This window comes from Mya arenaria, chromosome 13, assembly GCF_026914265.1.
Source record: "Mya arenaria isolate MELC-2E11 chromosome 13, ASM2691426v1".
NCBI lineage: Eukaryota > Metazoa > Mollusca > Bivalvia > Myida > Myidae > Mya > Mya arenaria.
Window position 1 is genome coordinate 52,004,353 of NC_069134.1, and position 11,277 is coordinate 52,015,629.

At 35.7% G+C, this 11,277-nt stretch overlaps 1 protein-coding gene across 1 annotated transcript; it reads right to left on the reverse strand.

Annotated features, from left to right (window-relative positions):
* Nucleotides 1-463: 463 nt before the first annotated feature.
* LOC128214371 (39S ribosomal protein L15, mitochondrial-like) lies at nt 464-10,199 on the reverse strand. Its single transcript, XM_052920795.1, has 4 exons — nt 10,053-10,199; nt 5,511-5,665; nt 3,213-3,378; nt 464-1,925 (listed from the first exon to the last, which is right to left on the reverse strand). Exons 1-4 carry the CDS (start codon nt 10,152-10,154, stop codon nt 1,464-1,466), a joined length of 885 nt encoding a protein of 294 aa, XP_052776755.1. The 5' UTR covers nt 10,155-10,199; the 3' UTR covers nt 464-1,463.
* Nucleotides 10,200-11,277: the final 1,078 nt, after the last annotated feature.

Below are 11,277 nucleotides of genomic sequence, written 5' to 3' on the forward strand. Positions count from 1 at the left end.
TCGAATGTCTATAACACTGTCGACTAAATCTGTAAAATGAGACAGGAGATCCAGAATATCGCCTTTACAATGTGTAGATTGTTGTTCCAACTGACAAAAAAATGAAATATTGAGTGTGATAAATTTCTGTAAAATGTTAGTAACTGAATAAAAAATAAAAATAAATAAGAACAATTATGCTCCTGGATAGATTCGAACTGCTACCTTGAAATCCTCAACAGATTAGTCGTCCTGTGCTTAACAACATAGGCTTAAGCATTAAAATGTAAGAGTTTCAAGTTAAAGTTTCATCAGGGGTGTGCCACCTTTTTATACATGAGGAGTATGGTGCTTGTGCACTGCACTATTTATCTATATACCAAGTTTTATTTCAATTCCATCAGTAGTTTTGAAGTTTTGGCCCATTTGTAGTGCTGTGCTTAACAACATAGGCTAAAGCATTAAAATTGAAGAGATATAAAAATGTATTTAATAACTGTTTATTGAAACAATACGAACTTCAGTAAAAATATTTTAGCAACTGGAAAATAGGAAAAAAGAAAAATATGCTTCTGGTTGGATTCAAACCACTATCATGAAACCCTCAAAAGATTTGTAATCCTGTGCTAACAACATAGGCTTAAAGCAATGAAATTGATTTCAATTTGAGGTTTCATTAGGGTTAGGCAACCTTAATATACAGGATATGATTTAGGTTCTTAAGCACTGCTTTTTCTCTCATTTCCTTTTATCTATTTACAAAGGTGTATTTCCATCCCATCAGTAGTTTTAATTTATGCTCCAGACAAGAAAAGGAAAATAAGGAGTTTTAGTTCTTGTAAACTGCACTTTCTCCTGTGTGCTTTACCATGATGTTTAATTAAATTCAATCCGGTAGATTTCAAGTTATGCTACGTACAAGGAAAAATAACAAAGGGCAATAACTCTATAATTAGCTTAAATTTAGTATTGGTTCTTATATACTGCAATTCCTCTCATAATGTCATAATTATTATTATTGATCAGACAAGACTGATTTCAGGTTATTTCTTTATTTAAAGTGCGATAACTTTTGAGTGACAGAAGCAATATTACACTGCAGCTGGTTATTAAACATGTCCAACAAATTTGTTCAAAATTAGACAAAGGCTACTTAAGTTACAGAACTCAACATACAGGACAAGGAAACCCCAATACACCTGCCAGTATGCATGTTAAATTAACAGGCATATAAGAATGCACATTAAACTGATAGTGTCACAGTTTTTCATGATATTTTTCCATTACCATTTAATCAAAAGAGGTAAACAATATTAAACAAGTAAGTCACACAATCTTAAGATAACTATTAGATCAATGTATCTTTAAATAAATAATCGCCCGTTTAATTTCCAATGTTCTGCATCTGTCATATTTTTAAAATCTCATCAAATATGAACATGCCGAATGTATGCACAATTCTATAGAACTCATCCATTCTATAATCATGATTGATAATACTGAATATAATCTTCATCCTTCGGCTTAATAATGGCCTTATCTTTCAGACAAACAACCCATCCGGGACTCAGGCCAAAAAATATCTGTCTCGGATCTTTCATTTTCTTGAACAAAGCGGGGTTCCGGTCCATGGAATAATCTGGCGCCTCGTAGCCATACTTCTGGGCCAACACATATCTGGCTTCCTGAAGCTTACTGGGATCAGCTAAGTATCCACGGTTTTCTGGGTTCATGTAATACTCTAACGCATCCTGGGGTGGAAGAGGGCAGCGAGGAATGGGGAGTCCCTTTCTAAAGTGGTCCTGGGTGTCTATAACGGCTTTCAGACACTCTGGGTTATAGAAACGTGTAGTGATCATACCACCATTTCTCTCAATGGCTGCGATGGTCGATTCTTCTGCCCACTGGACTTCAACATTCACCCTAGATGTGAAAAGATCAGCTCCCTGGAAATCATTTACAAAAAGACTGTCAATAATAAAGCTTACTGTATAACACATCAAATAACTAAATTTGAATCTCCTTCAACAAATAAAATTGTACACACATGTTTTTTTTACAGTTTTTACATCTGGAATCTGTTCCTGCATCTTGTTCATACTTGCAACTTATTTAAAGAGAACATATTACAAACCAAAAAGCTCAATCCAACTATGGGCTTGTATTTTCTTTTAGGTTTTAATATACATGTATGTTTATATATTCCAGCTTTTTTAAGAAAACCATACAATTCAATGAAAACAAAGTATTTAAGTTTGTTCTAGAAAATCTCATTTTCATCGACTGCAAATTTATGCGTATATCATAATGCTATTAAGGCTTGTTTAAGAAGAAGATCATAATTTTGATGACTTGAAATTTATGATGTGTATATTAAGGGTTTTAGCTAGAGTGTTATGGGAGGGTGCTGCATCCTATCCTTTTGGAAGCACCCTTCTGCCCTCATGGAGACCAGAATGTGAATCCTCCTGCCTTCAAAGAATTAAATATTTCTTTTGTTTTGATTAAAACTTGTAATATGATTAGGAATTCAAACAAACTTAACATATCTGGTAGTTGAACCTTATACATGTATTACTTCAATTAAGCACACTTTCTTACATTTTCTATGAAATTCATAATGCTTTAATTATTCACTGCCAGATACAATGTACCCTTTTTTCCCTCAGCAACCTGTCCCTTTTATGCAGCACCCTGTCCTTTTTCAGTGTGTGTATACCACGTGATAAATTGTGTCATAAATGCTATGTCGGAAGGAAATTTTTTGCTTCGAATGAAGACTTTTAACAAATTAACTTCACTATTTCTTCACCATTTTAAATGAAACACAGCGCAGTCTACGTCGCTAAAAGAGCCCCACCTTCGGTCTTTTACCAGAGTTTGATTGAGAGTGTAGTTCTTAAAACAGTTTGACAAACCTTTTCACGACACAGTTGTCTTGACGCAGCACTGTCAAAACATTATTTTGGAAACAGGTTTGTCGCAGTGTTTGATGAAACTAATCACCTTAGCAAACTCTGGTAATAAAACGAAGGCGAGGTTCTTTAAGCAGCGTAGACTGCCCTTTGTTTCATTTAAAATGTAGTAAAAGAAAAGTTGTTTTAAGTGTTTATTTTAAGTAAAATGTTGCCTTCCGACATTGCATATATGACGTTATTTATCACGTGGTATACACACACTGAGTTTAAACCCTGGCTAAAACACTAGTAATTACCATGTAAATGTATATATACCTCATCTGTTAGATTGATTCCATATTCATTGTCATTCGGTTTAATCTTATAGATGCCCGTGTTGCATATCGTGTTAAGGTCTATAGGTTCTTCTGTATTCAAACGACCTAGGTCGATCATTCTCTGTAGAGTGTGTAGAGATAGTGGTGGGTATTCCCTTCGCAAGCTGAAAAAGATGAATGCAACTTCATAGAGGATAATTGTTTGTTTCATTGTAAGATTGTAATATATAAGACTGAGTGAGCACCAGATTTTATAATTCACGATTGGCATAGTTACGAGTGATTCGGTGTTCACAATTTTCTTTTTATTAAATGCCTAAAATTGGAATTAAGTCATTTGATTACACTTTTTTAGAAAAATGTGCCAATTTGTATGAGCACTTAAGATCATGTCAGAAATGATATCATGTCAGAAATGATACCGTTGAAATTGTAAAAAGGGTAGGGTCAGCCCCTATTTCATAGGAAGGGTCAGGCAATCAGAACCAAATGTATTTCTTTTAAGGCCTTAGTACTAGCATCTTTTTGTAGAGCTGAAAGAGACCATGAGAATGTCCCCCTGGTGGAGCTCATAACCTCAACCTATTGTGAAGGGAGGGAAACACCTACGTCATGTATACCAAGATTTCAAGATTTCAAGATCACCACTAGACTACTCTCACCATGATAACTGGATAATTATATTTAGTGACTTCAAACTGTATCCTAAATGCACATTGATTTATATTGGATTTTTTCACTGCCTACGCCTTCCAAATTGGAAATTTTGTGCCACTTTGGGTAAATACAAAATCAAACCAAAATAGCTAATATAATTGGATACATGTATGTACATATTTTGACTTTTTTATGCATATCTCATGCCAGTGTTACCTATAGAGGTATTGAGATAGTGTTTAAGCGGCCCAGAGGTTCGGTCAGTAGAGCGCTCATCCTGTAAGTGAGGGGTACCAGATAGTCCAAGTATTCAGCACTTTTCTCTTTTTGTGACTTTTTGTTGGGTGCCAGTACATATACAGTCACAGCCCCTCATAGGGCGCAATTTGCCACAGGATGAAAAAAGGGTGCAGCCATACTGGGGCTCAAACCAGAGACCTCACAAAAATAGGGTGAGTGCTCTACTGACTGAGCAATCGGGCTGCTAACACACATTCTGAACATCTGTATAGGTAAGGCCAAAAAAAAAAATACATTTGGTTCGGGTAACCCGACCCTACCTACGGAATAGGCGCCGACCCTACTGTTTTTATAGTCAGTTTGAAAAAAAAAAATGAAAAACTAAAAAAAAAAAAAAAAAATTTCGCTTTTTTTTTTATTGCTTTTCAATATGTAGTTTAAACCTTAAATGCTTATACAGAAGATAGCTTTAACACCATTCTCCAATGATGAAAATGATATTCTTACATAAAGCCTAATAAAAAAAAAAAATAAAAAAAAATAAAAAGCCTACCTACCCTACCTATTTTTGAAAAGGATGTAACCCTAACCAAACATTTTTTTTTTTTAGGCCTAAAGATACCATGACACATACATGATAGTCCCATACTGTATTCAAGCTACTCTTGTAAAGATCAAGAAATACATTGCTTTCAATTCATTGATAAAACTTGACAGAATAGGGAAAAGATGTTTTGGGGAAAATGGACACAAAGCGGAAACAACTTTTAGAAGGCAGGTCATTGCACTTAGAAAAGTCAGTGATACATGTCATATGAAACAGTTACCAGACCCCACTTCATATTGAATGTTTGATACTAAGTCGAGTCAAAAACTCCTTTATTGACTCCTAAATTGTTTAGGTTGGCAGTTCCTTCGACTCCTAGTTCATGCCAAGTAAAGACAGCAACAATACAAGCTATTTTTTATACAGATTCTTGTTGGTTGCTGTTTCAGCAAAAAAAGCATTAAAATGAAAATATTTCTCTTTGATGTGTGTTTTTAATTTTTTGTAAAAGGGGCCAGGGCCGTCATAATTTTGAAATTAGCGACAAAATGCCTAAAATCATGAAATTACCGTACATGTAGTATATGTTAAACAAACAATAAAAACCAGCCCCTTTGAAGATCTTGGGATTGAAGAATTTTTAAAGAATAAAGACTTCATTTAGGAATATCTACATACTAACAGGCTTGTTAAGGGGTTGTTATTTTTGTGTATAATTTTTGTGAATAGAGTATACCTATTTGATGGGAGTGTGAATTTGGCCAAATCCCCCCCAACTTTCAGTAAATAAACCCACACTGTACATGTATATCAAAAATAAATATGTGTATTTGGAACAACTCAGCAACTTACTGGTGATTCTGATAGTATGGTTCAATGGGCATCTGCATGTAGAACGGTGTGTTGTTTCCTTCAAAGCCCAGTCTGGGCAAGGTCATTCGCTGGCCTTGACCCTTGTTACCTCGACCACTCTGTCCGCCTTTAGCTCGACTTCGTCTTTGTCTCACCTAAATAAATTGTAAAAGACATTTTGATCACATTCACAGCCTTGCTATTAATATCATAACTTTCAACAAAATTATACTCATTTACCCTAGGACAAAGTGATAGAATTGATAATATAAATTAGAGCTGACTGTCACTCAGTTAATATCAGAATTAAAAAGCGTGACAACTGTCACAAAATACCCCCCCCCCCCCCCCTATTAATTTTAGGACACCAAGTTTGGTGTTTAGAGGTTGTATGTTAAATTTAGAGAGTGGACACTGTGCAAAACAGTTTTTGCTGATTCAAGGGTCAATTACTCTGGAGTAAATGAGGTGACATGTCTGGTTATCAAACCTGACCAAGATATTCTACCCATACACATTCTCAACAAATTATGTGATGATTGGAAAAAGGCTTCTACAGGAATTGATGGGACGAGACTGATTATACTTAATTTATCAAATTAAAGGGCAATAACTCTTGTGTGACTCAACTTCAAGTGATATGGCTTGTTTACTTCTAATAATATTGATCAGACAAGACAAATTTAAAGTAATTAAAGGGGAAACACTCTTGAATGACTCAAGCAATAGAGCAGGTTATCAAACTTGTCCGTGATATTATGCCCATAGTGATACACATTCTTTTTACATTTGTTCATGATATGACAAAGGCTTCTAAAGTTATTGTTTGGACATGACCGATTTTAGGTTATTTATATAATTAAAGGAAAATAACTCTTTAGTGACTAGAGCAATATGGTTGGTTTTCAAACTTGCTTGAAATATATTATGCTCATACACATTCTGACTTAAAATTAGGTGATTATTGGATAAAGGCTTCAAAAGACTGATCAAACGATACCAATTTGAAGTAATTTTAATAATTAAAGGGTGATTACTCTGGAGTGACTAGAGCGATATGGTTGGTTATTTATCTTGTCCAAGATATAATGCCAATACACATTCTGACCAAATTTGAAGATGATTGGACAAAGCCTTTTAAAGTTTGCAGAAAAATATAATTAATAACTCCCATCTTTTTTAAAACAGGTATATAAAAATACCTATTTGCCAAGATGATCAATCATAAGTTACAATATATGAACAATCTGTCAAATACCAAATTTCATAAGTAAGTGAGCCACTGCAACAGTAATTTGAGGAAAGGAAGGATATTAATGCCGTAATTTATTTTCTTAGAAACTTTACAGTCTGACCAGAAATACATAGGCATTGACAAACAATCATATTTGATTAAGTCTTAAAATTAAAACTATATTAATATGTGTAAAGTGATAAAACTCCAAGATCTTAACCGCCGCTACTATGTAAACAGTGCAACTGTCAGCAGTTGTCATAAAATGAACTTGTGCAATATTTTGCAAACTGTTTGGTTCCACCACCTTTCATTGATCAAGATATTTGTACTATCATGGTCGTCTGAGATCAATGTCCATTGTATCTGTGAACAAGGTATTTTGAGGGTATTCTGCAAACATGTTATAATGTTCATGGTGTGCTCGAATTGGTAATTTGTTTACAATCTCCATCAGGGTTCGAATTTAACTTTCAGGAGCACTCGCAAAATTTTGCGAGTGCTTTTTGAGGCAACTCGCAAAATGAAAAATCAACTTGCAATTTTATCATAAATTTGCTTTATTCCCTTATAATTATGTTGTCTAATTAAAGTAGAAATTTACACCCAAGACATATTATGAATATTAAAAAGTATCAATCTTGAGGGACTCGACTACTAGAACTTGTTGATGGCTTATTGTTTTTGGGAGGTATGAAAAGACTCATCAGATGCTGGCCGCATTTTGATAACAAAGCTGTCCATTGTTCACTTTGTATATTTACCCTCGCCATCGGGTAATACCCATTCGGCAAGCATGCTACAGATTTCATTAAGTCTATAAGTATTAAAAACAATAACATTATAAATTTAAAATAAATAAAAGCAACAGTAAATATAGCGTGGATGCTTTGGACCATGAAATATATCGATCGACGAAGTCTATTGACTTTGACAGTTGGGCTAAATTTAGCCAATGACTGAGCTAGGTGATTACGTCATTTTAATTCACTTTGTTTTATGCATGCCTCGTAGGAGCATCCCGGAAAGATTCGTAATAAAACTCAGCTTTTTCCGTATTTGTTCTATTTTTGAAAACTTACTAGAGCGAGTGTACGAAATTCGGCTTTGAATCCACTAGCCCATTCGGGCTACCAGATAGGAAATTTTACAAGCCCGAAACCAATTTCACTAGCCCAAACTTAAACACTTAAAAATATCACTCGTTCGGAATATTTTTTGGAAGTTTAAATACGATTCCGCAATGATTCTGAATATCTAATCAAGCACGCTGATACAGTTTCAATAAATGCTCCACAATCTGAACAATGCGTCAATAATAAATTATAGTCATACATATATTAGTGTAGTCATCAAAAGTTCAGTAACTAATAAAGTTTTCAAAAAGGTAATACGAGAAAAATATTTCCTGAACATATCTTTTATTTAATGGAAAGAGTTATGCATGTACTATAAGTTCTGTTATCCAATGCATCCTTGTCAAATCAGATATGCACCAGCGATTGTGCAATGACATTTTTCTCTTTTCAACTTTCAGTTTCACTTTCAAGTTTCAGAAGTAACAACAAAAATATATCGATGTTTATATTGCCAATATTCCTATAATTGTTCTTTAAAAATTAATGGCAAAGCTATTTAAAGGTATAAAATAGAACCTTACTGTACTGTACACAGACAACGAGTTAACTGTATATCCGACAGTTCTCCTTTCACTTTGATTAAATTTGTCAGGAAGTAAGCGAGCACTTGTTTCCTCCGCATTTAAGACAACTTTTGTAGAATGATTATGTTCTGTTCGCATTAAAAACTTAAATATCTTTCTTTTTATATTAGCTAATAAATAAAATATATTTAAATGAAATAAATAAAATATCAATGTTGATATTGCTATTTTAGCATTGTCAATTTTCATAGCCATCGTTGTTGTCGAATACTGCCGACTTTATCGGTTAATTTACATAATGGGCGGAGTTAATGACGTCATAGAGTTTGACTGCTGCTAATAGACACAGTTATTGGTTAGAAACTGATCAATAATTACTTGTCACTTCGGGCGTTAATGAATTTTGGCATGTGTTTATATTTATTGATTAAATAAACAAACATTGAGCACATGGCTTGAGCCCTGAATGTAAATTTCGGCGAATCCGACTTCGCCGTTGTCAAGGCGACTTAATCGCTCCAGTCGCCTTGAAGGACGCATTCTTGAATAATAAGGCTTTGCGTATAAAAAACATGATGCGTAACGCGTTTAATTGGCAGTTTTTTTTTAAATAACCTAAGGAAAAAACGGTAGCCCGTTCGGGCTAGTTTCTGTGGAAAATCGGTAGCCCCAGCTGAAATTTGGTAGCCTCGGGCTATCGGGCTACCGTGAATTTTGAACACTGGAGCGTGACTCCGTACTGTCTTCTTTATACTGGTTGTGTAAACATGCCACTTATAGCGGAGTTAAGTTCATGTTTATTCTACTTTCCTTTTAACATTTTGTGGTCTAGAAAAAGCCACTTGCATAATTTTGCGAGCTTGAATAAAAGTCACTCGCAATTTCCAAATGTCGCTCGCATTTTGCGAGTATGCGAGTCCAAATTCGAACCCTGTCCATTTCAGGGGCTTTTCTACTGAAGTGTGTGTGTGTGTATGTATGGTAAGAGCACCGTGCTAGTGTTCCAGCGGTCATGTGTTCAACTCCCACAACGAGCGCACTTTTCTTCCAGATTTACGTAATGGAGACAGTGATAAGAGTGCCTCTGTCATCTTAAAAGGTAAGGGTAGGAGTGTTGTGTGTTTGGTTGAGAACCAGTTGCCCTGTTTGCTTAGTTTGTAAGAGTGTAGTGCTGGTGTTCTAGCGATCGTGGAGTCGAGCACAACACGGAGTGCATTTTTCCTCCCAGGTTAACTTTAATACTTGTACGTCAGGTGATTAACTTCATTTAGTTCTTAATCAAACTGCATATGTTGCAGTGTTAAAGCATTTCCAGTTCTGATCTTTGTATAAAATATGACCTAGAGTTTGTCAATGAGTAATATTTAAGCCCTTTATCGCTCACCTATCCTCAAACCACTGTTACTCAGTGCGTGTTACTGCAATTTAAAGAGGTTTTTATTTTGGTATATTTTTATCTATAAAATAAACATGTCTTGTGTATGTCACAAACAACAAAGCAGATAGGATACAACCAAGTAGAATGTAATCGTTCAAGTACAACAAAAAATACAAACAAAAAAGCTATGTCATCCGAAATGTTAGCGTATCCGAAAACAAGCAACTCCTCAATCCCCCATGTTTCATACTTTATCTGATAACAAACCTTAAGTGTGTACGAGTCCGGTAAAGGCTTGATGCTGTTTAATGTAACTCTAGGGGCATTTTTAATCAAATGCAACGCTTTTTCTGGTATTTTTGAAGCCATTTCGCCAATGTCACCCACGACAAATAATGCAAATTTATAAAAATGGCAAATGGTTTCAAATTTGCGACAGACAACACTTTTCGGTTTTTCATTCGATCATGAGATCGACCTGACGGTGGCAGCCGGGAAACAAACGAAAGAATTCTTATTCCCCGAGTATAAGTTTTCCGTAGGAACTTAAGATCTCATATAACAAATGAACTATCCATTTATCTTCAATAATTTGCACTTCAGAACAAATATTATGTTGTTATAACACGATGATTCATATACGACCGTCGACTACTACGTACATGGTACATTGTAATGCACTTGTCAATTGTTATCACGCCCCCAGGTCCGGGGAAAAGCGGGAGTTCGACTTTCAGTCCTGCCAATCCCGCGTAAAATCCCCGCCCTGCGGAAACGAACTGCTGGAAAAATCCCCGCCAAATGCACCGCACACCAGGCACCCTAGGTAGGCCCATTCCCCGCCTCGTATTTTTGGCGCGAAGACATTACCACCGCATTCACCAGGCACTGCGGGACCACCTAGAAGGTAAAAACACGGCCCGATTCCCCCGGCTATCGCCAAACCTAGGGGAAGGGATCGTCGTTACAATTAACTGGTGCCGGCATAACTTGATATTATGCAACGGCATTCTGAAGACCAATTCATAGAATCCAAATTTAAAGCAGTAGGAGGCAATTATAAAAGATATAATTTATGAATCTTATTCACGTTGAACAGTGATGATACAACAGGTATGTACACAAGTGGATCCAGGTGGGGGGGGGGGGGTAAAACCGGCGTCGCCCCTCAAACCTGTCAAGTTTACTTTTTATTTCAATATAGGAGAAAAGGTAATAAAATACGCCCAAAACGCACCATTTTGTTAAAAATTATCTAGGGCAAGTAACCAAACCCCCTCCCAACACTTTAACCAAATAAATTTCGCTTCGGATGGAGGGGCTCATGTATGTTACAAATGTATGAATGTAAACAATCGACTGCACGTGCATATGGGACAATAAAACTGTCACAATCAATCGGAACACCTCGGCCATTATCTAACAGGATTGACATCTACCTCGAAGGTTGCCGGAGATAGCCGATTGTGCCAAACTATCTCAGATCGAATTA

Excerpts from the sequence above, each read along its gene's own strand:
- LOC128214371 (XM_052920795.1), bottom strand. The coding sequence starts at position 10,154 with ATGGCTTCAAAAATACCAGAAAAAGCGTTGCATTTGATTAAAAATGCC. Across the intron at positions 5,666-10,052 it reads CGGACTCGTACACACTTAAG|GTGAGACAAAGACGAAGTCG; the intron begins GTTTGTTATCAG and ends CAATTTATTTAG. Across the intron at positions 3,379-5,510 it reads CCATACTATCAGAATCACCA|CTTGCGAAGGGAATACCCAC; the intron begins GTAAGTTGCTGA and ends CATCTTTTTCAG.